Here is a 19,979-nt window from a genome sequence, read left to right as displayed (position 1 = left end):
CAGTATCAGAACTCTAAGTATGTGTGAGAGAGTGGGAACCTCCCAGAACATTGTATTGTGCCACGCCCAACAGAAATAACCCAGGTGGATAGTTCCTCAGTTGCTCATAGAAAATCCCACCTTGGAGTTTACAAAGACTTATGGGTAGAAAAGCCACACTAAGTAATTTACTACACTGCACCCTCTGCCTCTAGGAAGACTCATTTTAAGCTTGGCAGAATGACAAAACTAACCAATCCTAACATCAGAATTCTACACACTTTATTTGCATAGTCCCAGCCAGTAATCCAGTGGAAGTTATAAAGACTATGGCTAGAAAAGCCATACCAAGTAATTCACTGCCTCACAGGCTACTGTGTTGCAAACAGACTCTAAAGTAGAGTCAAGAAGACCATTTAGGACACTATTGTATAAATATAGGAGAAAATTATGGAGGAAAAGACTGGGTTGGTTTTTGTTGTTGTTACTTGCCGTCCAGTCGGACACAACTCATAGCAAACCCTCCTTGGGTTTCCAAGGTGGTATCAGTATGGAACTAGATTGCCCAACCTTCCTTCTGAGGAGTGGCTGGTGGGTTTGAACCTCCAGGCTTCTGGATAGCAGTCAGGTGCCTAAGGCACTACGCTACCAGAGGTCCTGACCAGGTTGGTAGCAGGAGAAATTACAAGTGGTTGGTTGTAATCTTAGTATGAAGATTGAACAAACAGAATTATTGATTAGATAAAATCTTGTTTAAGGATCTCATAGTAGGAAAGCAGACACACAAATAGATTCTTTATTGCAGAATAAAATTCACTGCCATCAAGTTGATTCTGACTCATAGTGACCCCCATTGGGTTTCCAAGGCTATAAATCTTTATGGAAGCAGACTGCCCCATCTTTCTTCTTTATTTCACAGAGCACCTGGTGGGTTCAAACCACCGACCTTTTGGTTAGCAGCTGTTGTCTTAACTACTACCACCAGAGCTTCTTTTACTGAAGAATAGGGATGTGCAAATATTTTGTGGGAGTGGGAAGATAGATGTCTGAGAAAGGTCCCTGGCAAAAGTGAAACCAGAGGTGAGGATTAAAAAGATAAATAGAAGCTGTTAAAGAACATTTAGGAGGAAATACATCTCCAGAAGAGGTGACAGTGTGAACAGAGACCCAGAGTGAAGAAACAGCATGGTGAGTAGGAAAGGGTGCTGGTAGAGGCATATGAGTTGAGGTTCCTCAAACATAAGAGTTATAGGCAACCATGGAAGACCTGGTTGTCTTATAAAGGATCTTGTTTTCTAATATTTGGGCAGTGGGAAGCCACTAAAGAGTTTTAAGCAGAAGAGTTATGTGGTAAGATTTCCATTTTAAGTGGGTCACTCAGGTGACCTTGTAGGGCATGGTTGTGAGGGTTAGGATGCACGATGACTATTTTAATTTAAATCATTGGTTAATCTGTACAATCTTTAGTTACCCTGAAAGTAAGCATTAGTCTAGGTTTACTTTGACAAAAATGAATCAGCCAAGTTCACATTAGGAGTGTGTTGGGATATTTTAAATTGTGCGTATATATGTGTTTTCACATAAATTAAAACCCTACACACCTAAAAACAACTTCATTAAGTTTTTATCCCTAAGTACTAGTCACTAAAACTAGGGTTTTAATTTCTATTTATTCTTAGTACATAATGAATGCTTTTGTGAATTTTTGTTACATTTCATTGAAGAGAGGCTTAATTGATGAAGAAGATATTTACAAATCAGCGTTTGTTCTAATTTAATGTTGTTTACGAACACAAATTGTTTCTGTCTCAGTATGGTGATTTAAAGAGCATTTATCATCGAGAAAAATCAGATGACCTACCTGTCAGCTAACAAAAAAATAACTTAGCTCCAAGGTATATTGTATCAGCCAATTCTAGGATACAGAAGCTCTGCAGTACTCTGTGCTTTGTGCAAAAAAGGTAGCTGCTATTTAACCTGTCCCAAAGGTATATGTGGTTGTACCATAAACCCAGCATGGCGCCTGCTTGTCTGACCTCAGAAATGGAAGTTTAGAAGAGTTAGTATATATGTGCATCGTTTTTGCACGTATTCTTTAATTGGCTGGTGTAGGAGAAAATTAGTTATTATGATTTGAAGTGTTGTTGTTATGTGCTGTCGAGTTGGCCCCGACTCATAGCGACCCCTCCTTGGGTTTCCTAGGCGGTATCACTACGGAAGTAGATTGCCCCATCTTCCTTCTGAGGAGTGGCTGGTGGGTTTGAACCACCAGCCTTCTGGTTAGCAGTCAAGTGCCTTAGGCACTACACCATCCGTAGGTTAGCAAAAGAAATATGGTAAAAATGAACTCTTGTTATGGATGAGGCATGAAGTAAGTACTTCACATATATATATATATTACATACAAACACACACACACATAAAATTTTATTTAATCCTTGAAATCCTCAGAATATTGAGACTAAAGCAAGGCCTCTCACTGCTAGTAAGTGGTAGAGCAAGGGATATTTCAGGTAACATAATAGAGTAACTTGAATGAAGAAAGAGAATGTAGCAGTGATAGAGTTGCAAGGAAGATCAAACAGTTACTCTTTTGAGCTTCAGGTGTTAAGAGTTCTAAATCTTAGGAAAGTTTTTTGTTTGATTTTGTTTTTTGAAGTGGGGGAAGGATTCAAATGATCTTTTCTAATTTTTAATTGATTGATTTCTAAAATGCATTCTCCAGTCACGTGCCATTAAATTAAAAAAAAAAAAAAAAGTTTAAGTATGAACAGTGTCCATCTCATACTATGCCCGCCCCAGTGACCCACTTCCCCTTCTGAGAGACAGCTGCTATTTACCCGTTTTTCTGAGTCCTTTTCAGAGGTAAACTTCATACGTGTATGTGTGTGTGTTTGTGTGTTTAAATATAAATGGTCAGGTACTGTATAAATAACTTCTGCAGCATGCTTGTTCCACTCTGATTTCTTGCCTTTATTTTTTGCCTGATAAATATTTGTTAGTATAGCTGAATATGGCATTTCCTAAACATTTTAGACTCCTCCTGTGCTATTTTAAATGTTATTCTTCTTTCCTGAAAAGTCCTTTTTTTATCTTTTAAATCCTAGCCAACTCATAGCCCATTTCACTCCCTCTGTAAAGTTTTTACAATGGTTATGTTTATACTATGTAGTTTATAAAAAATGGTTATTATTATATTTGTGTTATAAGTTGTCAGTTACATTTAATAGTGATCTGGATGTTAGAGAACATATTCTTTTAAAAAGCAATCTCCATGGTACCTTTGCAGTACAATAATTTGGGCATATTAGATATTTAATGAATATTTGCTCATGATAATAGCTATGTGGACCTGCCTCAGTATCAAATAAGTTACATGTTTAACATAGTCTTCACTAGTTAATTTCTGTTGCTGTTTCCATGTCTGAGTTTTTACTAATTACATTTTGAAAATAATTTTTCATTTTCACACATACTTTTTATTTATTCATTATCTATTTTTGTTTATTTTTCCCCTTTTATCCCCCTCTGTTGCATAGAGAAGCTGCAACCAGTTTTGCAATTTTCCAAGTCACAAACGGACGTCTATAATGACAATACTAACTTGACATGTCGCAATGGACATCTCCAGTCAGGTAGGTTTAGGCTAACTAACATGTAATATAATAATGCTTACATGCAAAGTAGAATCAATCTTTTATTTAACCTGTTAATGTTGATTTGATTTTATAATGGTAGATTTAATAGTTTTTTGCTTTTATAGTGCTGTGTTGAAAAAAAATTGATATTGTTGGTAGTGTATATAAAAATGGCAGAGTAGCATCAGAGATCCTCTAACTTCAAGAGGAGAGAGGAGAATTGAGGTCAACATCAGAAGCCCCAAGGCTGATTTCTGTGAAGTGGCCAGAATGCCTCTTCTCTTCAAACTTTTTGCTAATTCCTACACCAGTCATCCCTCCTATAGCACTCTCTACTCCTCTGCAGGATTTGATAATTGGTTGCAGTGGCTACACAGAACTCACAGACAATACTCATGATTTTAAGGTTTATTAGGGAAGTACCAGACTATAATTCAGAATCAGGAATACTCAGGATACAGAGGCTGGCCCAGCCTCTGCCCTGTGTGGGCTCTTTGGCTCTACTGATAAGGGCCCAGAGGCACCTTACTCTACCAGTAAGCCTCAGCCCAAAGGCACGCAGCTCTCTGGCTCCATGGGTCAGGAAGTCTAGCTCCATTGACAAGTGCCCCACTCCACCAACAAGGCTCCTGACCATAGATATGTAGCTCCTTTGCTCTGTGGGTCAGTGAGCCGAACTCCACCAAGTACTTAGAGTCATCCTGACTTTTCTAGGTGGGAGTGATGTCTCCCCTGGCCATCTCTGGGATGGCTCACTTTAACCCTAGCAGAATGGCAAAATTGATCATTCCCCTTTTTGGGTTCCAGATACCTTATTTGCATGCTCCCACTCCAACAAGGGTGCTATGCACTTTATTTGCATTGTTAGCAAGCTGTCTAGTCCTTGGTATGCCACATTTGCATGGTCCCACCCAGTCATTTGATGGCAGTTACAAGACCATGGAAACAAAGGCCATACAAAAGCAGTTCATTGCACTGCAGGGACAGACCATTCAAATTCCAGTTTTTAAGATTACAGAAAGAGAAGATTTTTCCTAAATGATTATAGTACTCTTTGGTTTCAGTTGTAGTTTAAGCTTTTGTATCCCCTCTCCCATAGCTGTAACAATTTTTTTTTAATGAAGTAGTATTTGTTAAGATCCCATTGCCATCAAGTTGATTCCAACTCATAGTTACCTCCATTGGGTTTCCAAGGCTGTAAATCTTTACAGAAGTAGATTGCTTCATCTTCCTGTTGCAGAGCAATGGTAGGTTTGAACCACTGACCTTTTGGTTAACAGCCAAATGTCTTACCCACTACGCCACCAGAGCTCCTTTTTTAAGATAAATATTTTAATTATGTTTTGTTATGTATAATGTCCCTACATAACCATTTTCATATGTACTGTACATAAAAGAAGGAGCTCTGGTGGTGCAGTGGTTAAAGCATTTAACTGCTAACCAGAAGGTCTGTGGTTCGAACACACCAGCTGCTTCATGGGAGAAAGATGAGGCAGTCTGCTTCTATAAATATTCACATCTTTGGAAACTGTCTTAGGCTGGGTTCTCTAGAGAAGAAAAATGAGTGAAGCTTACGAAGAGAGAGGAGGAGAAATTTATCTCAAGGAAATGGCTCATGCAACTGTAGAAGCTGGCAAGTTCCAACTCCATGGGTCAGAGGTCCAGCTGGAGGGTTCTCCTGACTTATGTAGCTGTGGGAACTGGTGAACCCAAGAACAGAAGGTAAAGTGGCAGCTTTTTGGCTCACAAGCTGCTAAGGCAACAGTTTTAAGATCAACAGGGAGTAGAGTAGGCCATTGGTTCAAGTCCAGATGGTGATGAGCAAGATGCAGAATCTCAAGCAAAAAGGCAGAGAGTTTTGCCAGAACTTTTTCTTAAGTATTAAAAACAGGCTGCACCTGAAGGAAATGCCCTTTCAACTGATTGATTGCTCATGGAAGATCTTATTATGGAGGTGATTACATTATATCACATCTCATGGAGGCTGACTACATCATAACTGCTAAACCACTTAGAATCATCCCCTAGCCAAGTTGACACACATTATCACAGAAGCTCTTTGGGGAAGTTCTGCTATGTCCTAAACAGTCAGAATAAGTCAGAATCAATTCGATGGCAGTGAGTGGTTGCATAAAAGTTATATCATAGAATCTATTAGAAAAAATTAGAAACAGTTCAAACAGAAGAAATGTTGTTGTTGTTGTTATGTACCGTGGAGTCAGACCCGACTCATAGTGACACCCTCGTATTTCTAAGGCAATATCACTACGAAAGTAGATTGCCCCATCTTCCTTGTGAGGAGTGGCTGGTGGGTTTGAACCACCAGCCTTCTGGTTAGCAGTCAAATGCCTTAGGCACTATGCTACCAGAGCTTCTAAGAAGAAACATTAGAATGATATAATTTAGTATGAGTTAAATATATTTTCTATAAGCTTTGGATATTACCAAAAGGGCATGGGATTGTTGTCATCTGACCTTCCCTAATTTCACAGAGGAGAAATTCATCATCAGGAACATCAGTTCAAGGCTGATTCCTATGTCAGACGTGTTGCCACCCTCCAAGTTTTTGCCAATTCTTATACCAGCCATCCCTCCCACAACACTCTGCTTCTCTGCTGGGTTTGATAATTTGTTGCAGCAACCACACACAACTCATACACAATATTCAAGATTATGGGGTTTATTAGAGAAGCACCAGATTACAATTCAGGTTCAGGAATGCTCAGGATACGCTTCTTCAATCAGGACAGTCTCCCCTCAGCAATGCCTATAAGCACGCTTCTCTCTGGCCCTTGACCTCTTGGCCTGGCCTCTGGCAAGTGTTACAAAGCTCTTTAACTCAGCCAGTTCCCACAGAGGCACCCTGCTGTACACCCAGCCTTCTTGCCCCTTTAAGCTAGGAAACCTGCCATTCTGTCTCATGCCAGGTACTTGGTTCTGCTAATTCTTTTGCTGCTGTCTCTCTGCCAAGGAAGTCCAGCACAAGGATCTAATTTCTGAGGATGCTGTCCACTCCTGCTCTGTCTTGATGGCAGTGAGATCCCCCATCCCCCTTTTCTGCCTCCGGGATGGCTCATTTAAGCCTAGTGAAATGATGAAACTGACCAATCCCCACATTAGGGTTCCATAAACCTTATTTACTCAGTCCCACCCACATAAGGGTGCCATGTACCTTATTTGAATTATTGACAGGCTATCCAGGCCCTGTGGTGGGCCATAAGCAACTCACATTATGTAGTTCCACCCCCTCATCTGGCGGGAGTTGCGAATATCATGGCTAGAAAAGCCATACCAAGCAATTCACTGAACCGCAGATATCAATTCCAGTGAAAAATAAAATGTTTTGTTTCATTTGGGTGGATGGAATCTACATTTTCTTGTTTCTTTCATTTCTCAACTAATTTTATTGGTGACATTTTCAGCATTAGTTATATAAAGGGGTTACATTTTATTAAATTGGGAGCTCTGGTAGCATAGTGGCTAAGGCACTTGACTGTTAACCAGAAGCCTGGAGGTTCAAACCCACCAGCCACTCCTCAGAAGGAAGATGGGGCAATCTACTTCCGTAGTGATACTGCCTTGTAAACCCAAGGAGGGGTCACTATGAGTCGAGGCCAACTCAATGGCACATAACAACAACAACAACATCATTTTATTAAATTACATATTGTTGAAATCATGGCAGAGAAAACTTAGGTTAGACCATAAGGGAACTGCTTCCTTTATTCAGTTATAACTCATGTTGTTGTTAGGTGCCATCAAGTCAGTTGAAACTTATAGTGAGCATAAGTACAACGGAATGAAACACTGCCCAGTCCTGCCTCACCCTGACAAACGTTGCTGTGCTTGAGCCTATCACTTTAACTGTTGTGTCAGTCTGTCTCATTAAAGGTCTTCCCCTTTTTCACTAACCCTCTACCAAGCATGATATCCTTCTCCAGGGGCTGTTCCCTTCTGATAGAAAACATGACCAAATTACCAGAGATGAAGTCTAGCCATTGTTGCTTCTAGGGAGCATTGTGGCTGGCCTTCTTCCAAGACAGATTTGTTCATTCTTTTATCAGTCTATAGGAGATTCTGTATTCTTCACCAACAACATAATTATTCTTTGTTCTTCCTTCTTCGTTGTCTATCTTTCATGTGCATATGAGATGACTGAAAATACCATGGCTTGGGTCAGGCACACATTAGTCTTCAAAGTGACATCTTTGCTCTTTAACACATTAAAGAAATCTTTTGCAGCAGATTTGCCCAGTGTAATACGTCATTTATTCTTGACTGCTGCTTCCATGGCCGTTGATTGTAGATCCAAGTGAAATGAAATCCTTGACAACTTCAGTCTTTTTTCCATTTATCATGATGTTCCTTATTGGTCCAGTTGTGCCAGTTTTTATTTTCTTTATGTTGAGGTGTAATCCATACTGAAGACTGCAGTCTTTGATCTTCATCAGTAAGTGCTTCAAGTCTTTTTCACTTTCACCAAGCAAGGTTGTGCCATCTGCATATCACAAGTTGTTAATGAACCTTCTCCAGTTCTGATGATGCTTTGTTCATATAGTCCCACTTCTCAGATTATTTGCTTAGCATACAGATTGAATAAATGTGCTTAAAAGATACAACCTTGAGGCACACGTTCTATTTGAAGGACTACCTCGTGGTCATGAACATTTTTCTCTTGAGTACAATTAAGTATTCTAGAATTCCCATTCTTTACAGTGTTGTCCGTAATATGCTAAGATCCACAAAGTTGAAATTCTATGCATAGTCATTGACACAAAGGTAAACACTTTCTATTATTCTATGCTGTGTACCAAGATCCATCTGACATCAGCACTGATATCGCTCATTCCATGTCCTCTTCTGAATCTGGCTTGAATTTCTGGCAGTTCCCTGTCTATGGATTCTGGCAATTTTTTTTTTTTTTTTTAATTGTAACTTAAACTTTGACTTGATTTTACTGCCGGTAAAGAGTCTCATGTGGAGATAGTTATTGAGTACTCATTCTAGATTGCCTGTTGAAAAAGGATGTCCAAATGTTGCATCTTAGATGGAAGCTTTTTAAGACTGTAGTTCCTGGTCGACAAATTAGAACATAGAACAGTGTTTTGGTTTAGTATGTTTTGCCAGTTGAGCTTGACATGTGCCATGACCATAGTCCCAGACCCATGGGCCCAGCAACTCACTCCCTCAAGGTGTTTGGCTGTGGCTACAAAGTTATAATTTTGCTCTCTGTTAGCTTTATTACATTTATGGGCATTCTTATGCCACATACTAATACGTATGTAGAAATATTATCTTCCAAACTTACATACTCCCCTTTCCCTACCCATACCTGATCATTTTGCCTATCTACCTGCGTATCCACCAATAGTTTAATGTTCATTATTACTGATAATGCAGTGTTGTGTATGTAAATATTTTTAACTTCATTGTCTGCAGCTCTTATGCCCTTGTCTGTGTCTTCCTTTTCCTTAGTGTTATTTTGCTTGTCACTTGATCTTGGTAAATTACCTTTCCCTTCACCCAAATCAATGTGTCTCTTACCTAGCTGTCAATTTTTCCTCTCCTTCCCTCTCATCCCTGGTAACCAACAAACCCAAAAAATTATTGCTGCAATACATAGACAGGGAACTGCCAGAAATTCAAGCCAGATTCAGAAGAGGACATGGAATGAGCGATGGGTTGTTTTTTTTTCTTCTTCCATTTATAGACCTTTTCTTGACTTTTTACAATAGTGGACTCATAGGGTATTTGTCTATCTGTTGCTGACATACTCCACTCAATACAATGTCCTCCAAGTTCATGTATGTTATGAGGTATTTCGCTGACTCTTCATTATTCTTTAGTGTTGCATAGTATTCTGTTTTGTGTATGTCTCATAGTTTAGTTATCCATTCATCTGTTGCTGGGCACTTAGGTTGTTTCCATCTCTTTGCTATTGTGAATAGTGCTGTGATGAACATGGGTGTGCATATATCTATTCATGTTCTGGCTCTCACTTCTTTAGAATATATACCTAGTAATGGGATTTCTGGATCAAATGGCATTTCTCTTTCCAACTTTTTAAGGAATCACCATATCATTTACCACAGTGGTTATATTATTCTACAGTCCCACCAGCAGTGTGTGAGAGTCCCAATCTCCACGCATCCTTGCTGGCATTTGTTATTTTCTGTCTTGTTGAACTTTGCTATTAGTGCTGGGGTGAGATGGTATTGCATTGCTGTTTTGATTTAAATCTCTCTAATGACTAATTTGACTGCTAACCAGAAGGTTGGCGGTTCAAACCCACCAGCCACTCCATGGAAGGAATGCTGAGCAATCTGCTTCCATAAAGATTTACCACTTCGGAAATCCAATGGAGGTCGCTATGAGTAGGAATTGATTTGATGGCAGTGGGTTTGGTTTTTTTTTTTTTTTTTTCTTTAATGGCTAATGATCATGAGCATGTCTTCATGTGTTTGTTGGTCACCTGAATATCTTCTTTAGTGACGTGTCTGTTAATGTCTTCTGCCTATTTTTTGATTGGATTGTTTGTCTTTTTGATGTTGAGGTGCTGGAGTTTCCTGTAAATTTTGAGATAAGTCCCTTGTGAGATACATTGTTGCTGAATATTTTTTCCCAAACTGTAGGTTCTCTTTTTACTCTGTTGGAGAAGTCTTTTAAAGCACATAAAAATTTAATTTTTAGAAGGTCCCATTCATCTAGTTTATCTTCTGCTATTTATAAATTTTTAGTTATGTTCAATAGTCTGTGCCGTAAAGCAGAGCCCCTAAGTTTGCTCCTGTTTTTTCTTTGATGAAATTTATAGTCATAGGTTTTACATTTAAGTCTTTGAGCCATGTGAAGTTAGTTTTTGTGTATGGTGTGAGGTATGGATCTTGTTGCATTTTTCTGCAAATGGATATCCAGTTTTGCCAGCACCATTTGCTAACAAGAATATCTCTTTCCCATTGAACAGATTTTGGTCCTTTGTCAGAGATCAGCTGCCCATAGGTCAGTGGATCTATTTCTGGGTTCTCGATTCTGTTCCCCTCATCTATGTGTTTGTTGTTTTACAAATACCAGTCTGTTTTGACTGCTGTGGCTATCTAGTAGATTTTGAGATCTGGAAGTTTGAGACCTCCTGCTTTGTTTTTCGGTAGTGCTTTGCTTATCTGAGTTCTCTTTCTTTTCCATATAAAATTAGTGACAGTTTTTCCATGTCCTTAAAGTATGTTGATGGAATGTGGGTTGGGATTTCATTGAATGTATCCCTTGCTTTTGGTAGGGTTTTGATTACCTAGTGCCACTCAGACAGAAATAGACCACAAATGGGATGGCTCAAACAAACAGGAGTTTATTCTCTTACAATTGTGGAAGCTTTAAATCTGAGTTCAAAGTTCCAAACTCTAGGGGCTAGATGAAAGCCCTTCATCCTTGGGCCTCAGCTCTGCCTCTTGGTGCCAGCCAGCTGAAGCTGGAGGCTTTTCTTCTCTTGGACAGCTAGCTACTGGTTGCTGAGGCTGATAAGCCCAAGGTTGACAAGTAAAAAGGCACAGTCCCAATGTTACCAAACAACATGGCAGGCCACTAGTTCAAGTCTAGATGAAGTCCCAAGATCAGCAGGGCATGGCAGGCTGTTGAACAATGACTTGGCTACATGCAGGGTTCAGGGGTGCCAAAGGCTACAGACGTTCCTCAAAGCTGCTGCTTATATAGTAGAAGCAGCCCACATCCCTAAAGCAGCTGCTCCAGTAGATTCCACCATGGAATTGATTGCCAGTCTCACCATGGGGAAAAACTGCATCCAGCTGCCTGGCCACTCAACCAGGCCTAGCCAAGTTGTTGACAACCTTAACTACCACAGATAGTACTGACATTTTCATAATGTTCAGTCTTCCTATCCATGAGAACATTAGTTCTTCCATTTATATAGATCTTTCATAGTTTCTTAAAGTAGTGTTTTGTAGTTTTCTTTGTATAGGTCTTTTGTGTCCCTGGTAGGATTTACTCCTAAGTTCTTTTATCTTTTTCGTAGCTATTGTAAATTGTATTGTTTTCCTTTTCAGAGATTTCTTTGTTGATGCTGATTTTGTATGTTGATCTGATATCCTGCCACTATGTGGAATCATTCAATTAGTTCTAGCAGTTTTCTCACAGAGTCTCTGGGGTTTTATATGTATAGGATCATATCATCTGTGCACAGGGATAGTTTTACTTATTGCCTACCAGTTTGGATGCTTTTATTCACTTCCTTGTCTTACTGCTCTGGCTAGGACTTCCAGTAGGAACTCTGGTAGCATAGTGGCTAAAGCACTTGACTGCTAACCAGAAGGTTGGTGGTTCAAACCCACCAGCCACTCCTCGGAAGGAAGGTTGGGCAATCCTACTTCCATAGTGATACTGCCTCAGAAACCCAAGGAGGGGTCGCTAGGAGTCGGGGCCGACTCGACGGCACATAACAACAACAACAACAACAGGACTTCCAATACAGTGTTGAATAGAAGTGGAGGTAGAGGGCATCCTTGTCTGGTTCCTGTTTGCAAGGGAAATGCTTTCAGTCTCAGTTGACAACACTGTTGACCATTGGTTATGCGTATATACCCTTTCTTATGTCAAGGAGTTTCCCTTCTGTTTGTTTTTCTGAGATTTTTTTTTTTTTTTAAATCAAGAATTGGTGTTTGGTTTTATTATATGCTTTTTCTGTATCAATTGGTATGAACCTTTTGTTCATTTCCTTTATTTTACTTACATGATGGGTTACCTTGATTGTTTTTCTAATGTTGAATCATCCTTGCATACCTCGTATGAATCCCACTTGGTCATGATATAGTAAGTATGTTTTTGATATGTTGTTGGAGTCTGTTGGCTAGGATTTTGTTGAAGATTTTTGCATCTATATTCATGAGGGATATTGGTCTCCACTTTTCCTTTGTAGTGGCGTCTTTGCCTGATTTTGATATTACGGTTTCATTAAATGAATTTAGGAGTATTACACTGTTTTCTGTGTTCTGGAATAGTTTCTGAAGTGTGGGTGTCACGTGTTCTCTGAATGTTTGGAAAAATTCTCCAGTAAGGTGTCTTGGACAGGACTTGAAAGCAGGTAATATAGATCATCATTGTGTTAATTTATCAGAGATAACATCAAAGCATGAGCAGGATTTCAGGGTCTGTCAGTTACATCAACAGAACATGCTAGGAATCTTGAAACACAGCCTCTAGTCAGATCCTGAAGTTCCTAATTTTTGAAGTTGGCTACAGAGAGATGATTTTTTAAAAGAACTCAATGCCTAAGACGAAACAGTTTCTGCTAAGCTGATTATTAAGCTATAGTTTGACTGAAGGTGACTCTAGGGAGCCAATTCCTTGATTCTTCAAAATTACACTTAATGGCAGATAGCCTGGGTAATTCACCCCAATTCCATGAACCCAAACTTCATATTCCAGCAAATCAGTATGATTTTTTTGTTCCTTCTTTTTGATCATGACTCTGCCATAAAATCTTTGATCATTGTTGTTAGGTGGCAGTTGAGTCATTTCCAACTCATAGTGACCTTATGGTACAACGAAACAAAACACTGCCCAGTCCTGTACCATCCTCATAGTTCTTGCTATGCTTGAACCCATTGTTGCAGCCACTGTCCATCTCATTGATGGTCTTCCCATTTTTCTGTGACCTTCTGCTTTACCATGTATGCTGTCTTCTGGGAGTGGTCCCTTCGGACAATATGAACAAAGTAGGTCTGGCCATTCTTATTTCCAAGGAGCATTCCAACTTCACTTCTTCCAGGACAGATTTGTTTGTTTTTCTGGCAGTCCATAGTATTTTCAGTATTCTTTGCCAACACCACAATTCAAAGACATCAACTTTTCTTTGGTCTTCCTTACTCATTGTCCAGCTCTCACATATACACGAGGCAATTGAAAATACCATAGCTTGCATTGGGTGCACCTTGTCTTCATAGTGACATCTTTGCTCTTTAACACTTTAAAGAGGTCTTTTGCTACACATTGGCCCACTGCAATACAATGTCTGATTTCTTGACTGCTGCTTCCATGAATGTTGATTGTGGATCCAGGTAAAATGAAATCTTTGACAACTTCAGTCTTTTCTCCATTTATTGTGATTTTGCATATTGGTCCAATTTAAGAATTTTTGTTTTCTTTATGTTGAGATGTAATCCATATGGAAGACTGTAGACTTTGATCTTCATCAATAAGTACTTCAAATCCTCTTCACTTTCAGCATGTCATCTGTGTATCACAGTTTATTAATGAATCTTCCTCCAATCCTGATGCCAAATTCTTTTCCATATAGTCCAGCTTCTCGGATTATTTGCTTACCATGCAGATTGAATAAGTGTGGTGAAAAAATAGATCCTTGATGCATTCCCTCCTATTTTTAAACCATGCAGTATTCCCTTGTTCTGTTCAAACATTTGCCTCTTGGTCTGCTTACAGATTTGTAATGAACACAGTTAAGTTTTTTGGAATTCTCCTTCTTTGCACTGTTATCCATAATTTGTTATAATCCACACAGTTGAATGCCTTTGCGTAGTCACTAAAACACAGGTAATCTTTCTGGTGGTATTTGCTTTCAGCCAAGATCTTTCTGACATCAGCAGTGATAATCCTTGTTCTTCAGCCTGTTCTGAATCCAGCTTGCTTTTCTGGAAGTTCCCTGTCAATATACTACTGCAACCATTTTTAATTATCTTCAGCAAAATGTTACTTTCATGTGATATTAATGAGGTTGTTCGATAATTTCCACATTCTTTTGAATCACCTTTTTTGGAATGGGCCCAAATATGGATCTCTTCCAGTCCGTTGGCCAGGTAGTTGTCTTCCAAATTTCCTGACATAAACGAGTAAGCCCCTCCAGGGCTGCATCTGTTTATTGATATATCTTAATGGGTATTCTGTCACTTCCTGGAGCCTTGCCTTTCACGGTTGCATTCAGTGCAGCTTGCACTTCTTTCTTTAATACCATTGGGTCTTGATCATACGATATCTCCTGCAGTGGTTGAATGTTGGCTAGTTCTTTTTGGTACAGTGACTCTGTGTTTTCCTTGAATCTTCTTTGATGCTTCCTGCATCATTCAGTACTTTGCTCATTGTTGTTGTTGTTGTTATGTGCCGTCAAGTCAGACCCGACTCATAGCAACACCTCCTTGGGTTTCCAAGGCAGTATCACTATGGAAGTAGGTTGCCCTATCTTCCTTCTGCGGAGTGGCTGGTGGGTTTGAACCGCCAGCTTTCTGGTTAGCAGTCAAGTGCCTTAGGCTTGGAACAAAAGATGAAAGAAGCTACTAGAGCTCCTACTTTGCTCATAGCAACCTTTAATACTACAATTCAAGGCTTCAGTGTTTTCTTCAGTTCTTTCAGCATGAGGAATGCTGAGCCAGTTCTTCCTTTTGGTTTTCTAATTCCTAGTCTTTGCACATTTCATTATAATACTTTACTTTGTCTTCTTGAACCTCCCTTTCAAAATCTTATGTTCAGCTCTTTCATTTTTACATACGTTCCTTTCACTTATTTAGTCTGCATTGAAGAGCAGGTTTCAGAGTCTCTTCTGACATCCATTAGGAGCTCTGCTACCATTGTGGTTGCCATCCAGAAGGTCAGTTGTTCAAACCTACCAGCTGCTCTTCAGAAGGAAGATGAGGCAATCTACTTCTGTAAATATTAATAGTCTTGGAAACCCAGTAGGGGTTGCTATGAATTGGAATCAACTCTATGGCAGTGGGTTTGTTTGGTTTTGGTTTTCTGATACCCTTTGGTCTTTTCTTCCTTTCCGGTCTTTTTAATGACCTTTTACTTTCTTCATGTATGATGTTCTTGATGTCATCCCACAAGTCTCTGGTCTTCAATCATTGGTGTCAATTCTGTTTTTCAGATAGTCTATACATTCAGATGGGATATACTCAACTTTGTATTTTGGCTCTTGTGGACTTGTATTAATTTTCCTCAGCTTCAGCTTGAACTTGCATATGAGCAATTGATAATCTGTTCCAGAGTCAACTCCTGGCCTTGTTTTCATGTATAATATTGAGCTTCTCCATTGCCTCTTTCCACAGATGCAGTTGATTTGATTCCTGTGTATTCCATCTGGTGAGGTACATGTGTATAGTTGCTGTTTATGTTGTTGAAAAAAAGTATTTGGAATGAGTAAGTCATTGGTCTTGTAAAATTCTGTCATGCCATCTCCGGCATCATTTCTTTCACCAAAGCCATATTATTTTTTAACTACCAGTGCTGCTTACTTGTTTCCAAGTTTTGCATTCCAATCACCAGTAATTGTCAATACATCCTGATTGCATGTTTGGTCTATTTCTGACTGCAGAAGTTGGTAACAATCTTTAATTTCTTAATTTTTCACTTCTGTGGTACATGTGTAGATTTGAATAATAAAGTATTTTATTATAAATTTCCTGTAATGTTAACCAGGCACTATCCAGTTCTCCTGGCCTCATAGCTAAGGAGACAGTTATTAATGGTTATAATCAGGCATGGAGTCTAGTTCCTCTTCTGCCTACCTTTTCCTTCATCTTTTGTTTCACATGAACAATTGCCATACCTTGAATGATCACTTGTATGCCTTGAAGACGCTGGATGTTACAAAATGAACTTGGAGGTAGAACAGTAATAGTCCAGTTGACTGAAGTGACCCACAGAACCATGGCCTTAAGGTTTTTTTAAACAGAGGAAACTAATCCCATGAGTCATTTGTTTATAGATAAGTAGCATTGTGACAGCCTTTTCATGTGCCTCAGCAGTAGCTATATTCTGCAAAACCTCACATTGCATATTAGTAATATAAACACACCAACCTTCATCTGGAAAGGCACAGCTACTCCTTGGAACACCAACTGGGTATGTTATGCTATTCTATTTTGTAAAATCACAGCTCAGACTTCAGCTCCTTCTCTAGATATATATAGATATAGTCTCTATAGGTTTGCTAAGTTTACCAGCAGAAACTTAAAATTTGAGAGTACAGTTCTAAACTCATTTAAAATTTGATTATTTGCTTTAATTCAAGAATCAGCTATTATAACCAACATAAAATATCCTTAATCTTTTTAACATTTCTTTTCTGGTCTTCAGTTTTTGTTCCCCACACATTTGTTGTTTCTCCTTTCGGTTAATTGAGTATATAAACATATGTTCTTGTTGTTGTTGTTAGGTGCCATCGAGTCAACTCCGACTCATAGCGACCCTGTGTACAACAGAATGAAACAGTGCACGGTCCTGTTCAGCCTCACAATCCTTGCTATACTTGGGCCAGTCATTGTAGCCACTGCATTAATCCATCTTGTTGAGGGCCTTCCCCTTTTTCATTGACCCTCCACTTTACCAAGCATGATAGCCTTCTCCAGGGAATGGTCCCTTCTGACAACATGACCAAAGTAGGTGAGACAAAGTCTGGCCATTCTCACTTCCATGGAGCATTCTGGCAGCACTTCTTCCAGGACAGATTTGTACGACACCACAGTACAAAAAACTGACAGACAAGTGGTGGCTATAAACACATAGAAATGGCATAACAAAAACTAATCCAAATCGACAGGCAAAAAGAAAAACAAAACATTATTTAGATAATTTAGGAAAAAGGTGGAAAATGGTTTCTTATGTCCAGAAGATAGAACAACAAAACTTCAGCAATATTCTCACATAACCCAGTGCAGTCGAGTTGATTCTGACTGACAGTGACCTCATAGGATAGAGTAGAACTACCCCATAGGGGTTCCAATGCTGTGAATCCTTACAGAAGTAGACTGCCACATCTTTATCCCACAGAGCACCTAGTATGTTTGAACCACCCATCTTCTGGTTAGCAACCAAGTGCTTTAACCACTGACACCAGAGACCACTCTCTTTGCACATAAAACTCATCATTATCTTTTATTCCACTCAGTCCTATGTGGTTAATTATAGTTTGCAGTTCTGGATAAGTAATGGTCTGTAAACCCATCAGCTTCTATACATGAGTTCTGGCAAGCTTAATCCAGTCCAGTAGTATCCCTGTTCATAATGTCATAGTTTTGTTTTGTTTTGTTTTTTTTCTAAGTCTGATACAGTCTATCTTTCGTTGAAATATTTTGGGTAAACATTTTTGTTTTGGGCCTGGTTGAGTGGTTGGGCACCTGATGGTAGTACTCCCCATGATGAGACTGGCAATCAACTCCATGGTGGGATCTACACAAGCAGCTGAGTAGCTGCCTTGGGATGTGGTCTGCTTCCTGTGTATAAGGAGAAGCCTTGGGAATGGTCTCTAGTCTATGGCACACTTGGACCCTGCACGTAGCAGTGTTGTTGCTCAGCAGCCTGCTATGCTCTGCCGACCTTGGGACTTAAAATGGACTTAAGTAATGGCCTGCCACATGGTTTGGTAACATCAGGACTGTGCCTTTTTACTTGTCAACCTTAGGGCTTGTCAGCCTCAGCAGCCAGCAGCTGTCTGAGTGAAGAAATGCCTCTAGCTCCAGTGGGCCGGGAACAAGAGGCAGAGCTGGACCCCAAGGTTGAGGGGCTTTCACCCAGCTCCTAGAGCCTGGCACTTTAAACTTGGACTTAAAGCCTCCAAATTGTAAGAATAAACTCCTGTTTGTTTAAGGCCATCCCATTTGTGGTATATTTTTGTCAGAGCAGCACTAGGTAACCAGAACAGAATGTGGTACCAGGAGAGTGGGGTGTTGCTCTGGCAGATAACTAAAATGTGGAAACAGGAGTTCAGTGAGTCCTTGATCCAAGACCCTGGCAGAGAGACCCCAGCTTACGGCATGACAGACAGCAGGACAGATGGCAAGAGAGCAGCATGAGAGACGGCAGGAGCAGAGCCCAGAGACCAGCATTAGAGATGGCAGGAGTAGAGCCGAGAGAACCAGCATGAGACAGCGACAGCCTTACCAGCCCACAGAGGAGAAAGCTGATGCCATTGGGTAGACGGCTTCCTGGCGGTGTGGGTTGCCTTCGGGCATTAATTGGTAGAGAAGACTGGCATAAAATGGAGCAGCAGGTTGGCTGGCCCACAGAGCAAGAAAGCCAAGTGTCTTTTTGGGCAGAAAGATTTCTGATGGAGTAGGTTGCTCTTAGGCGTTAATCAGCAGAAGGGGAGAGACCAAGGAAATAGAAGCAGAGTTGCCTCAATCTTAAGGGTAGGACCATGGCCTTTGGGGGCAGAACGACCACAGTCCCCTACGTTTCAAAGAGCTAGGCCTTCACCAACTTGGTTCTGGAGTGTGGGGCTGCTCATTCATGTGAGCATGTGGGATGGAGCCATAGCTGCTGCCCAAGAGTGAGGGGGTGGGGCTGCCATGCCCAAGAGAAGGAGAAGAACGGGGCCCCACCAGGCTAAGGGGGTGAGGTCACCACTTAGAGGAACTAGGGGACTGGAGCCACCCAGTGGAGGAGACCTGTACAGGTACCACCCATTGAAGATCTGTACAGATACCAAGTTGATAAGGGGTGGAATTGTGATGCTTGTTTGTGTGTCAACTTGGCTGGGCCTGGTTGAGTATCTGGGCAGCTGGTGGTAGTATTCCCCATGATGAGACTGGCAATGGACTTAAGTTAATGGCCTGCCATGTGGTTTGGTAACATCTGGACTGTGCTTTTTACTTGTCAACCCTGGGGCTTCTCAGCCTTAGCAGTCTGCAGCTGTCTGAGCAAAGAAATGCCTCTAGCTCCAGTGGGCTAGGAGCAGGAGGCAGAGCTGGACCCCAAGGGTAAGGGGCTTTCACCCGGCCCCTAGAGCCTGGCACTTTGAACTTGTGCTTAAAGCCTCCAAATTGTAAGAATAAACTCCTGTTTGTTGAAGCCATCCCATTTGTGGAGGAATATTCTTGTCAGAGCGGCACTGGGTAACCAGAACAATTTTCAACAAGTCAGCAGAGAAGACTCTTATTAGCATATCACAAAGTTTAATATGGCCATGATTAATTTATAATAATAATTCTTAAAAGTGAAGGACCTAATGTGAATTAATTATAAAAGTAATGCAAAGCCAAATAAAGCCAATTGAAAAAACACTTTAGACAAAAATATCTATTAACACAATGATTAACCTTACTTTCAAAGAACTTCAGATCTTGAGACATAATACAGTACTGTCAGGATATACCAAAAATATTCCAAGATTATCATGTCTGTAAACATCTGAATAGTAATTGGAAATGATGTGAATACATGATGTGAATTCTCCAGTTAAAACGATTGGCATTGATGATACTAGATTTAAAAGAAATATAAACTTATGACCAACTTAGCAATTTTTTAAAACATAATAAAATGATGACATTATATTAGGTGTTTGTTCTTGTTGTTGTTAAGTGCCATCGAGTCGTTTCTGACTCATAGCGACCCCATGCACAGCAGAAC

At 40.1% G+C, this 19,979-nt stretch overlaps 1 protein-coding gene across 1 annotated transcript in view; it reads left to right on the top strand.

Moving 5' to 3' along the window:
• The window catches only part of SPAST (spastin), a 161,182-nt gene that overhangs the window by 72,675 nt on the left and 68,528 nt on the right, over positions 1 to 19,979 (top strand). Inside the window, exon 4 of the mRNA XM_042780684.1 lies at positions 3,519 to 3,614. Coding sequence (XP_042636618.1) covers positions 3,519 to 3,614 — 96 coding nt within the window. The remainder of the gene's footprint in view (positions 1 to 3,518; positions 3,615 to 19,979) is intronic.

Source organism: Orycteropus afer, unplaced genomic scaffold (assembly GCF_000298275.1).
Source record: "Orycteropus afer afer isolate SDZICR_OR568_19922 unplaced genomic scaffold, OryAfe1.0 scaffold00054, whole genome shotgun sequence".
Lineage (NCBI taxonomy): Eukaryota > Metazoa > Chordata > Mammalia > Tubulidentata > Orycteropodidae > Orycteropus > Orycteropus afer.
This window is presented reverse-complemented; position numbering and strand designations above follow the sequence as displayed.